General features: G+C 36.7%; 1 protein-coding gene across 2 annotated transcripts in view; it reads left to right on the top strand.

Moving 5' to 3' along the window:
* edil3 (EGF like repeats and discoidin domains 3) overlaps window positions 1–22,531 on the top strand; it is a 296,005-nt gene that overhangs the window by 206,446 nt on the left and 67,028 nt on the right. For both annotated transcript variants that reach the window (XM_031897510.1, NM_001100213.1), the window contains 2 exon segments: window positions 15,673–15,828; window positions 17,373–17,517. In XM_031897510.1, the coding sequence (XP_031753370.1) occupies window positions 15,673–15,828; window positions 17,373–17,517 (301 nt within the window).

Raw genomic sequence — 22,531 nt, forward strand, 5'->3', positions numbered from 1 at the left:
GTACAAGCGGGCAGCCTATTTGCTACAGTGGAGTAGCTTAATTGTTTACAGTTATTGTGTTACTGAACAATTTGTTAATAAAGCTGTGGCCTTTATAACCTATCTTGGCCTGACAGTGTGATTCTTTGAAGGGTAAACAGTCAGTTAAGTGTGTTCAATAGTTTGGCTTAGTTAGTTTGGTACAACCATCAGCCTTCGACCATGCATTACTGGTCATAGAGCTACCTGAACATACAGATTAAGGGAGGGTGGCATTGACAGGGCTAGGAGGTCCATAAGGGGAGGGTTACTTTAGGTGTAGAAAAAAGGCTCATACCTTATCTGAGGGTCTACTGGAAGTTCATCATCTTTGATTTGACTGCTCCAAACTTTGAACTTTGACATATGTTTTGAAGGGCATTTCTAGAAAGCATAAAACACAATTAAGCTATGGCCTGAGTCTGATCTAGAAATCTAGACAATTCACTGAGCATTTCGACTATTTATTAACAGGCGCTAGTGCCTTTTCACAAGTGAAACTTCACACCTCTTCACCGAAAGAATTTTCACCCATGTGAAGAAGTACAAATTCGGTAATTTACTAAAGGGTGATGAATTTTCTCTTCCTTACCCATTTCACTCAATATTGCTAATATATAGCCACTATTTCAATCAGCACTAGCTCACATACGATAGCGAATGTTCGCTGAAAGATGGTGCTGCTAGTGAAAAGAACGTGCTCTATATCCGCAGCGAAAGTTAGAATTTTGATGAATTACACTTAGTCGCTGCAAATTAACGCCTACGAAGTTGCATGAAATATGGCAAAGCTTCCCGAGGTGAAGCTTCACTACTTAGTAAATGTGCCCCCTTGAGTCTACTTAAAAATAATTTAAACATTAATTAATACCAATAGGATTCTCTTGCCTCCAATAAGGATTAATTATATCTAAGTTGGAATCAAGTACAAGATACTGTTTTATTATTACAAAGAAAACGGAAATCAATTTTAAAAATTAGAATTATTTAATTAGAATGAAGTCTATGGGAGATGGCCTGTAATTTGGAACTTGGATAATGGGTTTCTAGGTAACAGATTCCATACCTGTAATGTAAAAATGTATTAACCTGCCCCAGATTTAATGCTTATACTTGTTTTCTTCCAACAGAAAGATAAGATAAGACATAAAGGAAAATATACTGGAGTTTTTATAGTTGATTAAAATGAGAGGTCTGCATCATTTAAAAGTTAGATTATAAGCTGTACGTGCAGGGACCTCCTTCCTACTGGGTCTTTTACCACATGGCCCCTAATCTCTGTAAATTTGTATTTATTTATTTTATTACAACATGATACAGAGCTACTGTACATGCAGTTATTGCCTAATGAAATGGATGATGGTAGGCTCCTCTGTCCTAGTGGGCTCTGGGAAAATGCCCCTTTCCTCCATTTATTAAAATTGCCTTGAGTTATCATTCACAAATGTACTTTAGCCCTGAGCCAAGATTTGGATATTCATTTTCTAACGTTCTGTTCACTCCCTAGTTGTTAAATTGTATAGTAGCCAACAGTGTATGCTGACATGACAGGGAAGGAGCTGTAATGCAGACCTGTGAAGATAAGGATTTCCTACAGGCATAAATGTTTTCCTAGCTGCTAACAATGTGATTATGGAAGCGCCTGATGTAGATCAATATGTGTCAGTTATCCTTGGAAGTTGTGTATGTGAGCACATGTCCTCGCTCTTGGGAATTTAGGTTAGATAGCCTTTATATTAGCTTTTGGAAGGTTGAAATTAATTCATGTATTAGTGATAGATTTATTACATTTCAAATTTGATTTGAAATGTTAAAAATATTAAAATCAATTTGGGGTAATCCATGCAAATAAACTAGATTACATTGTTCCATTATGTTTTCAAATTCTACTGTCTACACCTATATAAGCTTGCTAGGTTTTAGCTGCTCAATGATTTCATTCCAATTTTTTTCAAGGTTTTTGTTTTTTTTTAAATCTCAGAAATGAGTTCTGAAGATTTAAATTCTGTATCACATATTTTTTTTGCAGTGATTTAATAAATAAGCCACCTAGGGGCAGATTCATCAAAGTACAAATTTGAATCCCGAAATGGGTAAAATTCAGATTAGATACGATCATTTCTGATGATCGGAAATGTCACGAAAATGCTTACGAAAAAAATTGTAATAGTCACTATAATATCATAATGGCGATCCGAAAGTCACTAAATTTTGGTATCGAAAACCTTTCCGACTTTGATCCTTCTGTGCATGATTTTGGAAGCCTCCCATAGGACTCAATGGCACTCTGCAGCTCCAACCTGGCCCAAGGAAAGTCTCCCATAGGGCTCAATGGCACTCTGCAGCTCCAACCCGGCCCAAGGAAAGTCTCCCATAGGGCTCAATGGCACTCTGCAGCTCCAACCCGGCCCAAGGAAAGTCTCCCATAGGGCTCAATGGCACTCTGCAGCTCCAACCAGGCCCAAGGAAAGTCTCCCATAGGGCTCAATGGCACTCTGCAGCTCCAACCTGGCCCAAGGAAAGTCTCCCATAGGGCTCAATGGCACTCTGCAGCTCCAACCCGGCCCAAGGAAAGTCTCCCATAGGGCTCAATGGCACTCTGCAGCTCCAACCTGGCCCAAGGAAAGTCTCCCATAGGGCTCAATGGCACTCTGCAGCTCCAACCTGGCCCAAGGAAAGTCTCCCATAGGGCTCAATGGCACTCTGCAGCTCCAACCTGGCCCAAGGAAAGTCTCCCATAGGGCTCAATGGCACTCTGCAGCTCCAACCTGGCCCAAGGAAAGTCTCCCATAGGACTCAATGGCACTCTGCAGCTCCAACCTGGCCCAAGGAAAGTCTCCCATAGGGCTCAATGGCACTCTGCAGCTCCAACCCGGCCCAAGGAAAGTCTCCCATAGGGCTCAATGGCACTCTGCAGCTCCAACCCGGCCCAAGGAAAGTCTCCCATAGGGCTCAATGGCACTCTGCAGCTCCAACCCGGCCCAAGGAAAGTCTCCCATAGGGCTCAATGGCACTCTGCAGCTCCAACCCGGCCCAAGGAAAGTCTCCCATAGGGCTCAATGGCACTCTGCAGCTCCAACCCGGCCCAAGGAAAGTCTCCCATAGGGATCAATGGCACTCTGCAGCTCCAACCCGGCCCAAGGAAAGTCTCCCATAGGGCTCAATGGCACTCTGCAGCTCCAACCCGGCCCAAGGAAAGTCTCCCATAGGGCTCAATGGCACTCTGCAGCTCCAACCTGGCCCAAGGAAAGTCTCCCATAGGGCTCAATGGCACTCTGCAGCTCCAACCTGGCCCAAGGAAAGTCTCCCATAGGGCTCAATGGCACTCTGCAGCTCCAACCCGGCCCAAGGAAAGTCTCCCATAGGGCTCAATGGCACTCTGCAGCTCCAACCCGGCCCAAGGAAAGTCTCCCATAGGGCTCAATGGCATTCTGCAGCTCTAACCTGGCCCAGGGAAAGTCATGATAACGAAGCTTTAATGAATCCGAAACTTTTGTACTCGGCATGACAATACGATTTTGTCGCACAAATTGTCACGCAAATTGTCGAAAACTAACGAAAAAGTCCCAAAAATATGCACAGTACGAAAAAATTAAAAATTTTGTATTCGGAAACAATCGTAGTTTGATAAATGTGCCCCATAGTGTTGTATACCATACATGTGCAACATATCTCTGTATCATAAATTGTTTACACTTATTATATTATTTTTTGTTTTTATTGATTTTTATTAGTGATGAGCGAATCTGTCCCAGTTTGCTTCGCCGAAAAATTCGCGAATCTTTCAAAAGATTCGCGAAACGGCGGAAAATTCGCAAAACGGCGAAAATGTTGCACGTCAAAAAAAAATTGTTGCCCGCGGCTATTCTTTCACCGCGCGGCTATTCTTTTGTCGCACATCGGCTATTCTTTTGTCGCCCGTGGCTATTATTTTGTCGCGCGGCTATTATTTCGTCACCCGTGGCTATTATTTTGTTTTACTTTCCGTGGCGAATTTTTTCATCCGTTTCGCAAAAACAATCCGCCAATGGCGAAATGCGGAAATTCGCCGTGAATCCATGCCTGTCGAAACATCGCCCATCACTAATTTTTATGTATACAGCATGTTTCTGCTTGCATTCACTACCTTTTCTTTATTTTTACCTTCTTGGTTATTGAATTTGTAGACACATCGAGTTCACGAGAAACAATTGTAAATTCCATTTGCTCATTAAAATGGTGCTTACATAGAGGCTTGCTTGTTGGATACCTAGAAGAGCTTTTATTGGCTATGTGCTTGTATCAGGCCCCTCCTACAACTGGCATTTTACCTTGCATTGACACACAAACAGCCCAGAAACCCACTGAAAAGAATGTCTGTAAACAGAATTTATCTCTGCTATATCTTAGTGGATATCTATTGAGAAGACAAGCCTTTTTATTGTTTGCAATCAGATATGTAGGCGAGCACTTTGTCAGCAGCTTATAAACCGGCATGATCTCCACTTAACAAAAGCAAATACCTTCGAAATAAACCTAAAATATTCTTTAAAAACAAGAATTGTTTGAAGCACAAAGCCATACTAAATAATTTAAGGCTAAATTGAAGCTAAATACAATTATAAATAATTGATAGCGTCCCTAATTATATCCGCTCTACTGTACTGTGAACCTTTATAGCCTCATGTGGATATATATGAATTTTTAACAATTCTTTTGATGTTAACACCTTTAATATTTACCTAAGGTTAGATTTGTTTTGCCTTTGGTGATAGTAATTTAACTTTAATATTGGAATGTTGTTTTTAGAGCCGTAAAAGTGAAATTGTACTACGTTGGATACTGCATTTAGCAATTTTTTTTTTATCATCATTTTGTTTATTAATACTTGTTTTCTGTATCACTCTACTAAACTGGTAAAATACTCTGAATACCAATAAAAATGTAAGAGAGGGCTGTACTTAGAAAAGCTTGCCACCCAAACTGAACAAATTAAATAACATTTTAATAGGGGTGTAAAATATGTAAGAAAAGTTTTTCTTTCTATTGGGTTTGTATTAAAAAGGCTTAAGGTCGTACATGTAGCAATAACGTTCTTTCTTGCAACCGGTGATTCATTTGTTTCCCCCACTGACATTTAGGGCTGAATCGTCAGATATGGAGGTAGAAACAATAGAGGTTCTACCTCCACCTGTCGATTCAGCCCTGAACGTAGATTTTGCTCTGGCGCCATTAACCCGATCAGACCGCCGATATCCACAGCCATTTCCGTATTGGTTGCCTCGTAGATCCGCCATACATGCACCAAATATCATATGAAATTAGGTTTTGTATGATAATATTGGTGTGTGTATGGCCAGCTTTACAATGGTTTTATGGTCAAAATTGTAATAGTTCTAGTGATGAGTGAATTTTTTTTACCAGGCTTGGATTCACAGCGAATTTCTGCATTTCACCATTCGCCATTGGTTTGCGAAACTTCCGTGAAAATTCTCAGTGGAAAAATTTGCTGCACATAAAATTGTTGCGCAAATTGGGCGCGGGTGTGAGCGTGTCAAAAAGGCAGCAGTTGCGGTCTCCGTTTCACGAACATTATGACAAAGCGAAACGGGACAGATTTGCTCATCACTAATTAGTTTGTCTAACCAAACAAAGTTAAAAATGGGTACAGCAAGGAAAAACACTGCAAAGGTGAATAAGGTGATGTATAAGAGAGGGACAGTGGGTGATAGTTTTTAGAATAAAGTGAATAATAATGGATGGTGTATTAAAACTGCAGTTGATGGACAGAATAGCTTAGAGTAGGTAGAGCAGAAATAATCAAAATTTCTTCAAAAATAATTATTGAATATAATGAGACTTAAACATGTAATTTGCAAGATGAAGAATGGTAAATTCAGAATCAAGTGTGTACGCTGGATAGAAAAAATGGGGGGTGAGTGTGGTTTTAGCTGTGAAAAGAATTGTTTGTTGCTGATAAGTTTGGTTATGTGGAATAAATGCTCAGTGGTAGAACCAGATGGTATGGAACTGCCGTGCAAATATAAGGGTGTTCCTGCTAACACTAAACATGTTGAACCCCCACCATCCGCTCCGACAAAACAAACGCTATCACACCATGAACCCACAATGTAATATAAATATGACATATATAGATAATATTCATATACTGTTGTTTTCAGAATCACAATGTGTATTTTATAATAAAGAAATAACACTAGTTTGTTGATGCAACAACATATGATCCCAAAAACAAATCACACTTAAATGCATTTTATTATTTATGATTGCCATTGGCCTTGAATGAATTTTTGATATTTTTAAAATGAAAGAAAATATGTTTAGTAATTCTTGTTCAGTGAATTCATATTGTGGTTAATTGTTTTTTTTTTAATCAAACAAGTTCCCAGTGCCCAGAGATTTATGATATTCAGGGTAGATCCAAATTAAAGAAAACTTCAGGTCCCGAGCATTCTGGATATTAAATCCTATACCTGTATCTAGCTCCACTTTATCTACTTATGTATCTACTCAAATCTTGACTTTTTCTATACATTTTTTTTACTTATATAAATAAATTAAAAATTAAATATGCCATGTTTTACATGATGATGGACTGTATAAGAAGTGGCATTGAAACACTTTCTTTTTAAACAGATTTACTAATACACCCATTTTGTGCAATCACAGTATTATCCAAGTCATTAACACACAAGAGCCATGAATATTCTGTAAATTCTGTTCTTCTAAACGGTGCTTTGTGATGTCATCAGTTATAATCAATGCTGAATAATGTAATTTGTGTCACACCTCACTGAAACATATTATAAGGAATAATGTACCCCATTTTTAAAATATGAGGATATTAGACGGCACCTCGAAGTTCCATTACCTGCATAAAAGCATTTGTAGCCATATTTTGTCATAGAACTCCTCACTGGCTTATATTTTACAATATGTATTATTAAACATAGATAAAAACTATATTAGGCTATAATTTCATTTTCACATATTATTCATATTAACTATACTTTCAAATTAACTAATCTGTTGCTTTCACGGAGTGTTAGACACTTTATATATTTCAAATCCAACGCCCATGGTCTAAAATTGTCTATTTAGTATTTATGGGTCTTTAAAGTTATACAGGTATAGGACCCATTATCCAGAATGCTCGGGACCAAGGGTATTCCGGATAAGGGGTCTTTCCGTAATTTGGATCTCAATACCTTAAGTCTACTAAAAAATCAATAAAACATTAATTAAACCCAATAGGATTGTTTTGCATCCAATAAGGATTAATTATATCTTAGTTGGAATCAATTACAAGGTTCTGTTTTATTTCTACATAGAAAAAGGAAATCGGTTTTAAAATTCTGAATTATTTGATTAAAATGGAGTCTATGGGAGACAGGCATTCCGTAATTCGGAGCTTTCTGGATAATGGGTTTCCGGATAAGGGGTCCGATACCTGTACTCTCAATAGAGCAGTATCTAAAAGAAGCGCCCACTGTTTCATGTTTAATTCCAAATGTTTTGGAATACTTTTTTATTTATTATTTTGCTGGAATGTATTTCTAAATAAGTTAGACTTTTAAAAAAAATATATATATTTTAAAAGCATTAATGTTATATGGATAAGGATCAAAAACTTTAATTCCTATTTGCGGGAGCAGTGAACGGGCCAGCCTACAACTATTTTTCCTGGCATATCTGCAGGTGTTGTGGGATGTAGCAGCTGTTAACGTAGATAAGACTTCTAGTTTTGCTTTTTTTATTTTAGCTAGGACGTATTTATAAATGGGAAAACAGGGTATAAATATAGTTTATCACTTTTTTTGTGTTAAAGAGTAATTTTCCAGTAGTAAAGTCTAGGTTTAATTCATCTGAGCTTAGTAAAAACCTGTTGGTGTCATTCCTCCTGCTACAGGTTTACTATGATGGCATGATTAGGGGCATGGGGAGTAGGAAATATAAATGTGAGATTGAGCAAGATAGGAGACCATGGGGTTTTCCTTTTTTAATATACTCACCTCCCTATACATTTATTCACCAGTCTCTTTACTTTACTTTATTTTTTCCTCTCTCTTTTCCATTTCTCTCTAGAGGTGCTTTATATTTTTCCATATATCTAACGTCTCCCCTCCTCCATCCTCTCTCTATCTCTCTCATGCTTCACCTCAGTCTCATTTCTCTTTTCTATCAGTCATAAATGTTAGTATCTAAGTTGTCAAAGAAACAGTCTTTCAGTTGATACAAGATGGACTATTCACTATAATTCCATCTTCACCCTTTCCAAAGGTCTCTTTAATGGAAAATGGTTTCTTATTAACAATATTAGAGATGTTTTCTAAGAAAAACATGTGGCGAGATGATAGATTTCATAGCAGGGACAGACCTCTATCCTAAGAATTATGACAAAAGGCAATTCAGACATTTGATAAATGCAAATTGGAGCAGTGTTATGATCAATGGGACGCTGAAGAGCATTTTAATGTAATGGAATAATTTGGACAATAAATCTTCTGCTAAAGTTAACAAATTATATTACTATATAAGCTTTATTTTTTTTATTACGAACAATATCTGAATCTTATTTTTTTATTTTCAAGCATAGTGTTAAGATGACAAGGTTATAAGACCTGCATTCTTTCTTAAGATGGCCTGGGAAAATAAGGACGGTCAGAAAACAAACAACATTTTGAACATGTTGAAAGACATGATTTTTGAGATGCCAGCTGGGTGTAAATGCCAAAAAAATAACCACATAATACAAATCTGATACATTCATTCATCTTCAGCTGCTCCATGGTTCAAGTTGGGAATCTGGTCTCTTGGGCTCAGTGCTACATTACAAGAAACAAAGCATATTTTACCCATAACACAAGCCATGACCCAACCACTTACTGCTGTTAATAAGTAATAAAATGACACATTCATCAATACAGACTCATGCATCAATTTGTCAGATTGTGTTTCAATGCTATGAGCACTTAAGACTGTTCTATGGGATGTTATAGGTAAGCTGCCTAGATAGAACTCTCATGCTAACAGGACTTCAGATGAATCTTGTTTGGAATGAAATTAACTGTTAGCATCTAACCGTCATTATTATTATTGCTTGTGAAAACTTGATGCCTGTTAAATCTGCCAAACATCACAGCACCTGCTGCACTTTTGGGTGGGTATATTCCATTCTTGGGTAGGAATGCATGAATCAGATTCATAGCCATATTGCTAATTAGAATAACATATGTAACTTTTTCATTCACAAATATCTATAGATGATATTAAGCTTTCTCTTCTTTATTTCTGTCTAGACTTTGCAATAACAAGCACGATACACAAACCTATATGTCATATTTTGTATTGTGAAATCTGCAATGCCCACCATGTGGTGGCGTGTTTACAGATCTGGAGCCTGGTAACAGTTTTGTAAACAGGAGATAGAGCTGAATACATTGAAGTAAACAGCTATAATGCCTCACAGACTGTCTGCCTTAAGAGCCGGCATTTGTCAAAACTGCAACCCTCGTATTTTATTTGACATTTTGAATTATTAGTGTTCCGAGACAGATGTTTATAAATGTCAAAAGACTCATTAATGACTGCATTTTATTGTTTTCTTTTGAAATCGGTGAACTCTTTTTGTGTTTATTTCGAGTTATTGCTTGTAAATAAAGTTATAGTCTCAATATGACTTTCTATAAATGTATTTTGCATGGTGGTTATATTCCCAGAAGAAATGTATTAGTAATTTGGTGGGGTTTGCGTTGGGAGTTGTTCTAAGTATTTCTAAAGTATTTCTGTTAAATAAAAATGTACATAAAAGGGTAATTTATCTATATGTGGCTGCCTATCATCTATCTATGTATCTACCTATCTATCTATCTGTCTGTCTAATCTGCCAATCAAAGAAGACAGTTGGCTGAAGCTGCTGAGACAGGCAACTGCAAATATTGATCTATTTTGTAATTGACTTTTATGTACATTAACTCCCAAAATCCCTTCAGGTAGTTAATAGCAATGTCTGAAAGTCTCCAAAAGTACCCTGTGCTGCAGTCATATTCTTGCATGTCACCAGTGACAGGTCACTTTTCCCAAGCTACATTTAGTAGTTGCTGAGTAAATGACATGCACTGGTCAATGACAAGGGCTTCACATCAGATAATTGCTGAAGTGACTGGCAATATGTAGGCACTGGGATAAAAGGCACAGGGAATTATGGTACACTGGGTTGGTAGTGCACTTCTGGCACACATTCATGGACTGGTGTGTAGTTCAAACCACATTAGGACAGCACTTTAATGATAGTAAGCAACATTTTTTGATCACTTATTTAATGAGCTAAATGTTTTTTTACTGTAACAAACACCCTTCTCGGGTCAGACAGGTTCTCCATCTGTATTTGTTTTTAGGTGGAGTATGGAATGTGTATGGAAAGTGAGAGGAGTTTTCAAGCCAAATTGCCAGGCCAGTTTGTGGAATATGATATTAGTATGTCCTAGTACGAAATATAGAATTGATAACAAACGTATGTTGTCTTAAATATTGTAGTATCCCCTGAAACCATTCCTCCTGGTTGGTGGGTATGGAATGGATGGTATCATCATGAAGCATTTGTTCTCTTCATAATATATCATTTATAAGGGAGTGAAGTTCAAATTGGAGGTTAAATGGATGTATTTCTGTTGTCTTGCATTATCCCATAACTGACCTTCTTTTGGTGTCCACTAGACTATTTTCCCTTGATCATGGCATTAAAGGGCGATAATTTGCTATTGGTTTCCTGGAATCTTAGCCCCACAAAGTCTTGTAGCAAGACAAAGGCACAAATTATATATGCATCTCCCTTCCGGCATCTCTAATTGAAGTTCTTTCTGAGAAAGGTACCTATGCGCACCCCTTCAGTGCTGGAGCACTATCGCTCTTGCATGACATATATAGATATATATATATACACTATATATATCTATCACTATATTATATAATTATTATTATTAATAATCCTTCCCAAGATATACAGTATGGTACTAATATCTGCAAGTATAAAACATATAGACAATTGCTCTAGATAATAGGTAACTCTATGTAGAGAATTTTATCGAAAAAAAGGAAACCTATTTAAAAGACAATAATTCCCAAGATTAAAGCATAACCCCTTGAAGCCCAGATTTATAGTGTCCATTTTAGATCTGTATCGGAGCTACAGTATGTCCCCCTGTGCTTTTCACCTTAAGAAGCTTAAGACGATTCTGTTCTTTTTTTCTGGATAACATTGTCATACTCAGCAGCATTTTATTTTCTTGGTTCTATAGTGTCTCCTTTGGAAAAACCTCTTTAGCTTCTTTAAATTCCTTTTTCTGTATTTTTCACATATTTGTCCTCAGGCCTGTACCGACCTTCCTTTATCCCAATTAATCTGGCTATATTGTTCAAAATAGAGAATTCTTTTTTGATGCATTAATGCCAGTAAACATGTCTTTCTGAGCAGCACAGAACCAACTTGTTTATCTTTTCTTAGCGGAGCTTGTACTGTCTAGACTGCTTTACACATCTGGAAGAGAGCATAATGTCCCATCTGAGCAGGAAATTTGACATTAATATTGCAAAATATTTTTAGGTAAAACCTAAATATGTTTTTTTTCTATTCAGCCCACGTATGGCTTCATGTACAAGTAAAATGCCACATTCCACTTATTATAACGTGTGCTATTAATCCTGGAGACTGCAGTCAGTTTTGTATTGTTCCCTGTGTTTGCAATTCCAGGCAAATTAACTTAAGATGTTTGAAAATCTATATCTACCATTAAGAAGGTAGTGGGGGAGAAGCTGGAAATCATTTATGAATACATTGATTTGTTTGCAAGGGCTAAGCAACTAGATCTTCAGTGGATGGGAAGTTTAGCCAGTTTGGTACAACTTAGAAGGGACATGTTCTTACATGAAAAGTGTAATGCATTGTTTAAGTAATAGTGTACTTACAGAGAAATGCCTCAGTAATAGTGATGAGCAAATTTTTTCACCAGGCATGGGTTTGCAGCAAAATTCCACATTTCGCCATTGGCGAATTGTTTTGCGAAACTTCCGTGAAAATTTGCCTTGGAAAAATTTGTTGCACGTCACAATTGGTCGCAGTCGCGTCAAAAAAAGCACAGGAGCCAAAAAAAAAAAAAAAAGACAAAATATTTCCGCACATTTTGCGCTGTTTCATTAATTTTTTTTTAATTCTTTATTTTTGCATTTCAACATTGAGGGAGGGGGTACAGAAAAAAAAGGGGGTGGGGTGGGAAGGGTGCATTGTATATTTTACCATCATATTCTTTTGTTGTTCCTAAGCTGACAACAAGTTCTTGCTACTTTTTGTACTTTTACTTTGAATGCAAGTCAGTTCTGTACATCATCATATATGGTTGTTATTACATTCTCAGTACATGTATTTCTGTCAATGATGAGTTTAAAAATGGAGGGGGGGAGTGTCTTGGTATCCATTGCTAGGCTGGTGACCATTTCTTTATACCATTATTGATCTAAATTGTTCAGAAACTCTATCCAAGGTCTCCATATCTTGAATACGTTTGGTTGTTATTATGTATTAGAAGGGATATCTCTTCTAATTTCCTTATTTCTTCTACTTTTGTTAACCATTCCTTGTATGTTGGGGGAGAGGATTCCATTTCTGGGGATGCGTTTCACGAATTTTATGGCGAAGCAAAATGAGACAGATTTGCTCATCACTACTCAGTAAAAGATATCTGAAAAGATAACACAGGCTATGACGTTCCCATACACTGGGACACGATCCCCATGCCACTGTAAAATGTTACCACTGTAACACAACCTTTCCCACTTCTACATTATTAGTTTTTCTAAGTGCCGAATATGACCCTTTCCCATACATCAACCCTGAACACTTCTAATGGGATCCCATTATCTAAGGGTGCCACAAGCTCTAAAGATCCATTCTAAGGAAAGTAATAGCTATCAAATGCATTTATTTCTAAAGAGTAGAGATAAAGTACACAAGTACAAGAGTGCATCTTACAAATCCCCAAGCCTTATCAATTTCCTTATAGCAGGTCTTCCGGGAGTGTTTTTAATGGGGGTTATTTATAAAGGTGTACAACATGATTGATGTAATTAAAAAGTGGTGTAAAATAAATTGCGTATTATAAAGGTCTACTTATCGTGGCATGTATAAGAGTTTGTAATTTATTTTACAGTTGACAGTAATTAAATCTACTCCATTATTTCACGCAACTTTTGACCTAACATAACCTTTAAAAAATTAACTGACCAAAAGCAGGCTGCAAAGATATTCTGGAGTAAAAAGTGAAATCAAAATAGCTGTTTTTCAAACATCAAACTTTTTAATGCCAGAATTTTACACCCTTCTACGCTTACCAAAATTCAGCATAAAATGTTATTACTACACTGAATTTTATGGTACGCCATGGCTTTTATGTGCCAATATTTTCTCTGATTATGTAATGGTAAAACAAGAATGAATATGATTCCCTGTTGCTACATATGCTAAGATATATTGCTGACAAATTACCTGATATTTGAGATTTTTATGTTCTTGTAAAGACCAGAAGAAAGCATAATTTGATGTTAAATGATAGATAGACTATCCCATATGTAATGTAAAGATGAGCTGACTTACAATAGTGTTACACAAATAGTTAAATGCAGAGGTGACACAACCACAGAACTTGCAGTCTTAATTGGTATGTTTGTATAAATGACCATATTCTCTTTATGGCAATACATTAGAAGGTAAATGACATGTGCAATGATTGAGCTCAGTAATCACTGTACTGAGAAAAAGGGAATTATGTTCTTGTTTCTTTGTTGACTCTGTAGGCCAGGACATAAAAGTAGGTAAGGCCATTCCCATTTCTTCATGTGCTACAATCCCTGGGTATCCCCCATATAGGATGGTATATTTGGAATGCCCCCTAGAAATTCTCTTTTATTGAACATTGGCTGCTATAAACTAATGCCAGGCAGTACCTAATTCTTGCAAAACTTGCAAGCAGTTGATTCCAACAAAACTCCTGGTACACTATGGGGGCCATTTACTAACCAATTTTTTTTCCCCCGAATAGGATTTTTAGCGATAAAAGTCACCCGGAAAAAAAATTGTGACTTTTTCAAGATTTCCTATGTGCTAAAAATCCAAATCTGACAATTCGTGAGCTAAAACTTGCCGAGATCATGTAAAAGTCAGTTGCCGAAGTCTCTTCTTAAAAGAGTCTTATATTGCCTTTAGAGGTTTTGAATTTTTGCAGCTGTTTTTTGTGCCACAATTTAAAAAATTAGAGTTTTCGAGCCAACAATTCAAAAAAGTCGCAGTTTCTGTGACCTTTTTCCTTATGGGCTTTTTCAGTTCAGATTTGTTAGTAAATGTCAGACATTCATGGAAATTATTTTTGTTGAATTTTTTAAAATAAATATATGAGAAGTGTTGGAGTTTTAGTAAATCTGCCCCTAAACATCTAGGGCCTAATTAGATATTTGATCACTTTGTCATGGTCACAAATGTGAGTTATTTTTTAAAATACATTCTAAAAGTTTGTTTATATATAAATGTCTAATTAGTCTGATATCTTAAAAGGGTCATTGAGATGCTTAGGGTTTGGTTATTCTTCTGATGGGATTTATACAAGGCCCGTACATTAATCCTTTGTTTTGGTACATCTAGAAATTTCCCCCTTTATACAGAATGGGTACTTTTTAATATTCTCATGAGGAAATTTCAGATGTCAAAAAGGCTGTACATGTTGCACAAAAACGCATATTTGTGATTTACAGAACTGTAAGAAGCTTCACTTGGAAGAATGACTGGAAGCTCCCCAGTGTGGTCCTCAGACTGAATATATATATATAAATGTTGTACAGCCCAGTGAAAGCATTTTTATGTATATATTTTCTGCTTTTTTTTTTAAATTAGCCCCTTATAGCTTTTTTTTATTCAGGACTCTTTACTAATACATACATATTTGTATATTATTTCCCACCACACAGAAAAGATGTATACCGGATGGTATAATTGAATATTAATAATGTATTAGAAATTTCCTTTTTGCTGATGGTGTATACAATTCTGGGTTCAGAAATATTTCATGAAAGATTCATATCATTTTGTTAAGTCTTCTTTACTTTGCATTTTATTTAATTCTTTATTGTATTACTCTTGTTAATATTAGTTGACTTTGTTGGATAACATATGAACTATTAATGCCTTCCGCCCCCACCTCATTTGTGCAGCTAGCCCAGACAGTCACTGACAGAATGGCTGCTAGATTCTCTTGAAGTCATTGTAAAGACTATAAAATCCTATCCTTTTTGATAGTGGTGTCAAGTAATGATTCTAAGGCAGAAAAGGATGGAGAAAGTGATTCAAGCTTTTCCTCTAATAGTGGAAAATGCTGAATTTCTTGCAAATCAAGAGGCTGCTCCTCTATCTGAACCCTCAAAAAAAGTAATGGAAATATTACAGGAACATGGGCTCACTAAGTGCTGATACAGGGAAAGGACAAAGAGTTAAAGTGGAACAGGCATATCCTTTCTATTTACATATTAAAAGATATGATTCATGTACAGTATATTATATAAAATGAAGTACTGATATTGTTAGATAACAGATTTACTGATCCTTCTATCCTACAGATAAACTTACAAAAGAAAATGCGGGTCACTGGTGTAATTACGCAAGGCGCAAAACGCATTGGCAGCCCAGAATATATAAAATCGTACAAGATTGCATATAGCAATGATGGAAAATCCTGGTCAACATATAAAGTGAAAAGGACCTCTGAGGATATGGTAAGTCATATGTGTAGGAATTAGTGACATTTAAAATAGTTTTTTCACTTTTCCATTAAACAAATTACAATGAACTTGCTTACTAAAGCTGGCCATACATGCACCGATAATATCATACGAAACCTCGTTTCGTACGATATTCGGTGCGTGTATGGCAAGTCGGCGAGTCGACCGATATTGCAGGAGGCTGCTGACTCGCCGATCGGCCAGGTTAAAAGATTTTAATCGGGCGCCATAGAAGGGGCCTGAGCAAAATCTGCTGTCAGGGCTGAATCGGCAGAAGGAGGTAGAAATCCTATTGTTTCTACCTCCTTATCTGCCGTTTTAGCCCTGAACGTTAGTGGCGGATTTAACGATCTCAAAGATCGCAAATCGCCACGTGTGTGGCCACCTTAAGAATGCATTCTAGATATGATTTTTATGTGTCGTGACAATGAGTAATTATTATTGATATACAGATATTGCTTTTTAGATATAAGAGGTTATTAACAAATGCCCCAGAGGTAAGTTCTAGAGAATGAAGAAGAAAAAAAATTACCCAATACTTGCTTGCATTCAAGGCATTACTGTGCTCTGCACCATGTGTTTAACATGACAGTGACATGACAGTCCTGAAGTAAGGGTAGGGCTCCTTAGCACCTTAGCCTCCTGGTCCCACCTGCACTTTCTAACTTCTCAATAATACTCATATTAGGGGCAGTTAGGTGGTGAAATAGGAGATACCTACTAATATTATATATAGTGCTGCTGAACACAGACAGTGCTGTATTTATCTGGAAAGCACAGGTCCTGGTGCCTTTCCATAGTAACTTGCTCCTGTTTTTTTCACTTGCACCCTGCCCCTTCGTTCATAAATAAATTTATTTAAGACAACATGAAATAGTAACCCACTTATAGAAATTGACAAAGAACCTCCAAAGTCTCCACTTCTCAACAGGGTATTCCATCCACTCCAGGGTATTCCACCCACAGAATACTACTGTCATATGATACATGATATGGACATGCTTAGCCATCAGGCTGAAATATAATTTGTTCTTGGACGCATAAGCTCCCAAACAAATTATCTCTCAGCCTGGCTTAGCATGTCACACTTTTTTCACAATAAGATTTATTGCCTAACTCTTTCTCACCCCCTACCAGTGATTGCACCTTTCCTTCTCCTATACAGAGGAAGGCTTAAAAGAAGGTTGTTGCCATGTTTGTATTCCTATCAGACCAACTGACACAATAATGGCCTAAGAGACCTTGACAAATCTGTAATTTTCAGTCCATCTACTTGAATTTCCACAGGCTTGATAAGGTGTGTGGCCCATGACTAATCCCAACCCAATGGATCTTATTTTCACATAGCACAATAGGGTGCATAAGACCAAAGTCACAAGGTCTGGCCAATTGTTGCTGCTTTAAAGCACTCCCATGATATTTATGGGAAAATATGAATGCATAATTAGAAAATCTTCTGTCAAAGAACAGTTAGAAGCATATTTCATGGATGATTACTATAAATGCTCTTAAACCATCCATTACTTTTATCGTTACAGGTTTTTCGAGGGAATGTGGATAACAACACCCCATATGCCAATTCCTTTACTCCTCCAATAGAAGCTCAGTACATACGGCTCTATCCCCAGGTGTGCAGGCGACATTGCACTCTGAGAATGGAGCTACTCGGATGTGAATTATCGGGTATGTAAAAGTATATTAAAATGTATATGGGACCTGTTTTTCAGAATGCTTGGGACCCTAGGGATTTCTGGATAAGGGGTCTTTATGAAATTTAGATCAGCATATTTTGCCTGCTAAAAAATCATTTAAATGTTGAATAAACCCAATAGAATTAATTTGCCTATAATATAGATTTATGCAGCTTAGTTGGGATCAAGTACAAGGTTCTGTTTTATTATTACAGAGAGTCTATGGGAGATGGCCTTTCAGTAATTCTGAGCTTTCTGGATCTTATATCTCTCCTTTCACATACAGTATGTTAATGTATATGTTAATATATTTAACATGTTATATAATAAAATGATTATTGTAATATCAGTATCAAAACACATTGATACATTGACAAAATAATGTAAATTTGCAAAAAAATAATCTTTTCCCATTGGAAAATGAGTGGCAATAGTGTTGATAAGGAAATTACTCCCAACTTTAAAAAACAATTTGAAAGTGAAATAGCTGCAATGTTGCCATCATTGTGCCATAATAATGTTATACAACCTCAGAGCGGGCAAACATTTTTTTACTGTGGTCTGAGGAAAACAGGAAACATACTTTAGTAAATAGTGAGACTATTTATTCAGGGACTAAACTAGACTTCAAAACTATGGAAAACTATGGAAAAATACTGATATATAAGTATAGGTGCAAATTTACAAGTGCAGTTACCAATAACAACCAATTTGCTTGCAGTTTGTTTGCAATTTCAACTTGTAGTAAATTGTTCCTAACCAATTGCCAAGACTATTTGCTATTTGCCATTAAATCCTCTGTCCAAACAACATTTACATTAATTCAGACTTATTTCAGAAGTAGAAAACCATAGTTAAATAGGCATCTTTTTTTTTTTTTTTACTATCAGGCCACACTGGCTCTCTACCATTCCCTCACACCTCTGGCATTGCCCATAACCATTGGGAATACATATTGCAATCTTTACATGCTGATACAATGGCCTCATAGAGTTGAGGGGAACTGTCCAGTATTGGTGCCTACACCCCTGCACCAGGACAGTTGGATCCCAAGATGGTGGTCGGGGGCATGCAATGTGGAGAGCCATTAGCTGAGCAAAAATATGGCCAATGGGTAACATTTAAGGGATGGATATTGTGGGTTTTGACTAGATGGGTGCTGCCTTTAGAAATTAGCTGTGGAAAGCTTTCTTTAACTTTTATACACAACAATTGCTGTCATAGTCTTTATCTGCATCATGGTCACAGGCCATACCTTTATAGTAATAGCTTGTAAATCAGGGAATAAATTCCACCAACTACACTACAGTAAAGCAATTCTAGATATTATGAAAGTAGGTCAAGTAGAATATCACAAATAACATGCTTCAAATGATTTGCTGTTTTTTGTTGGCGTGTAGAAATGATTTCAAATTAAAATTGAGTCCATTAGTCTTCTAGATTCTTGCAATACAGGAGTTTGAAGAAAATAGAAAGTTAAAAAAGGGTACTTTAGCAAATTAGCTTTTTTGCTTTCTTTTCTCTCTGACAGGCAATTTTAAAGCTGCTGAGCTATCAGTGATGGGCTTGCAATGCTAATTGGCTTGTACTTGGTTTTGATTTTCAAGGTGTGACACTTAACCCCAGCAAGTGTTTGTTTTGTGATAATGTAAACAGTTGATTGTACTTTTTTTTAAGTTTAAATGAAGACAGTGTACAGTATGTCGCTGTATAGTGATTCTATTATTTCTGCTTTGTGAAGGGACAGCATTAGGTTAATGTCAACCAACAGATTTTTCAGCATTTTGTTGCTGTTGGAAATGTCAACAAGTGAGATTGCAAAACCTATTATTCATATCTGTATTATTTCTTACTGAAAACACTGCCGGCCTCAGAAAGTAGATGCAGCAATCTCCTGGTGTGGCACAGGGCTTACTGTAGCATCAGTGGTTTGACTAATAAATATCTTGATTGTGCTAGGATTATTTTCCATAATATATTTGATACAAATGTGCGACCAGTTGCTATGGATTTGTCTCTTGATTTTACTTGAATAAAGCCAAATAATTCAGTACATGTTGTGTAACAAATTGGGATATATCTATGACTTAATTACTGCATACTGTTACACATGGGATAGCATGGGCTATACCAACAGATTAACCCAGGGTGTCTTTGTTGCCTTGTAGTACTAGGGTACCATGTTTTATTCCAATCAGTAGCTATAAGATACAGTTTGTTCTCTCCATACTTTACCTTTTCAAATTGACTATATTCATTGTGTATGTGCCAATGTGTCCTTTTAACCTGCTCTGATGAATTACATGCAAGTGCATATATTGACAAAAAGGAAAGGTTGAAATTTGCCTCAGTTTAGAACTGGTGTTATTTCCAGGGTTTCCTTAGTAACTGTGGCCAATGTCCCAATATCCCTGGGACAAGCAAAAAATGTAGTTATTAGCATCATGGGCATCTGCAGAAATCTCTCTGGGGGGGCGGGGTCTCAGAAGGCACAAATTACTTGTACCAATATTTTGGTATCAGAAATGCCACTCAAAGTTAACAACAGCTTTTCTATAATATATAAATTAGTAACAGTTGCATATGGCACAGATTTAGTATTCACTATTTTGCAGAATGTTATTCCCTGCAGAGTTTTTAGTTAAAGTTAGATACATACATAGATATATCCTATAGCATTGGTGCATGGTCCCAGTGTATGATCTGTGCCAGAAATCCGATGATCCAAATTTGGGCCAGCACGTTGGTGGCTTAATCAGGCTTAGAGCCACTTCTTTAGTGAACTCTCCAAGCAAAAGGATCTTGCAGTGTATGGGCAGCTTTACTTTATTCAAAGGATGGATGTAATAGAAATTTTCATATTTAATACAAATTTTTGCCAATCGTACTATTAAAAGTCCGAAATTCGGACTTTGATAAATCAGCCCCTTATTGTGAATACTGCACTTTAACAGTTTTATTACACACATTGAGCTCTGGCTCAAAGCTTAGGTGTCTGCTAAACCTTTATTAAATATGCTCAATATAAAAATTTATGCACAAAGGAAAATATAATTTGTTGTTAATTTCTTCTATTGCATTCCTCAGAAAAGTACCACTAAAGTACACACACTGAAATCCCTCCAAATAAACTTGTGTTCCATTCAATAGTTATGCCGAGTTACAATAAAATGAACATTTTGGCGATGCACCTGCAGTACTGGCCTCAGAAGCACCAAGCAGTATTGTCGGATATTTCATTCTTTACAGTATATTGCACTCAGCTGTTATCTGCTCTCCCTTTGCTCTGTGTCCCAGTAGCACATCTCCTCATTAATAAATCATGAGAAGGAACTCATAAGGACTAATAGCTACTGAAACAGTGCAGGATTCAGTGGGAAACCCGGCCTGATAAAGGGAAAATGTAATCATTTGATAATATCAACGCACGATTGCAGGGTTTGTGCATAGCCTCCCTCGCTGTATAAGCTTTCTTTTCCTTAGAACTGTGCCATTTTTAAAGATCATGTGCTAATCTTTGCCTTTTATAAAAGCCTTTTATGTAACTGATAAAGAGATTTTTTTGTACTTTATACCAAGACTGAAAGGAGATTATGAATGTGGTATTCTATTCTGCTGAGACACAATCACATAACAGCAAGGTCAATGCATTTGGATGTAAAATCTGCTGAATTGGATCAACACATATTCAGAGAATATTGCAAGCCTGTAGATAAAATCCTGTAATGAGGAACATCTGCAAGCTTTATTCAAATATTTTCATTTTGCTTATTAAATAAAAGACTTTCATCCATGTTGGGAAATTCACCATGCCATAGACAAGAAAGGAGAACTTTTAGTCCTTCCATTCACAGCAATAAAAAGAATAAAACTGCAATTAAAAGAAAATTGTTTTTTTAAAAAAAAGTAAACAAATCCACCGTGTACCAAATATTTTCTCAGCAATGTAATTTTTTTATTAATATCAGTTATTTTATTGAAAAATTGGATTATTGTAGATAATGAATACCATTGTTTTACATATAGTCTAAGGATAAATTATTAAGGGGCTACAGTATAATATATAACAGACAATGTACCCCCTCTTGTAAAATACAGGTACCAGTATGGTATCTTTTATCTGGAAAACTGAAAGCTCCATATAAAGGGAAGGCCGTCTACCATAGACTTCATTTAAATAAAATGATTAAAATTGTAAAACATATTTCATTTGTCTCTGTAATTATAAAACAGTACCTTGCAATCAATCCCAACGAAGATATAATTAATCCTTATTGGAGGCAAAACAATTCTTCTGGGTTCATTTAATGCTTAAATGATTTTTAGTAGACTAAAAGCACTCCAAGTAGAGCCACCTGCAGGCTAGCAGTCCCCATGGGGCTACCAATAGCCAATCACAGCCCTCATTTGGCATCCCCAAAGATGTTTTTTATGCTTGTGTGACTCACAAGTAAAAAAAAGTTGGGGATGCCTGGTCTAAACCATAGCATGGAGGCAATGTTTATTATGATGGCTCAGAGGAAGTAGATTTTTCTGGTCCATTGAGTGTAGAGTACTTAATGCAAATATGTGCTGGGCTTTTATTGGTTACTAGGCTGGGAAATATCTATCCCTGCTGTTATTTCATCATTCATTGGTATGATAATGCAGTAGAAAGAACAGATTGATAAGCAAGTTCTTTAGGAGAATAAAGTCCACTTAATCTGTACAGTGACTGAGTCTGGCAAGAGGCAGGAGCATAAGCAAAACAAAAGTAAGCAAAACCCTTGCCCTTGGGAGCAAATACCCGCAGCACTTCAAGCTATAACGCAGAGCATCTCACACTGGTTTCGGTTCTCAGTCTCAGTCCGACATTCTCTCTGACTGCAGGCATATCTAGCCTGCTAATTATTCCCCAGGTGAGACTCCCTTGGGGAATTAACCCACTCATAACTGCAATACATCAGGGAGTAGGGGATGAACCTAAGGGAAATATATTTCCCTTCAACCTGTTTTCCTGTTACCAG

The sequence above is a fragment of the Xenopus tropicalis genome, chromosome 1 (genome assembly GCF_000004195.4).
Source record: "Xenopus tropicalis strain Nigerian chromosome 1, UCB_Xtro_10.0, whole genome shotgun sequence".
Taxonomy (NCBI): Eukaryota; Metazoa; Chordata; class Amphibia; order Anura; family Pipidae; genus Xenopus; species Xenopus tropicalis.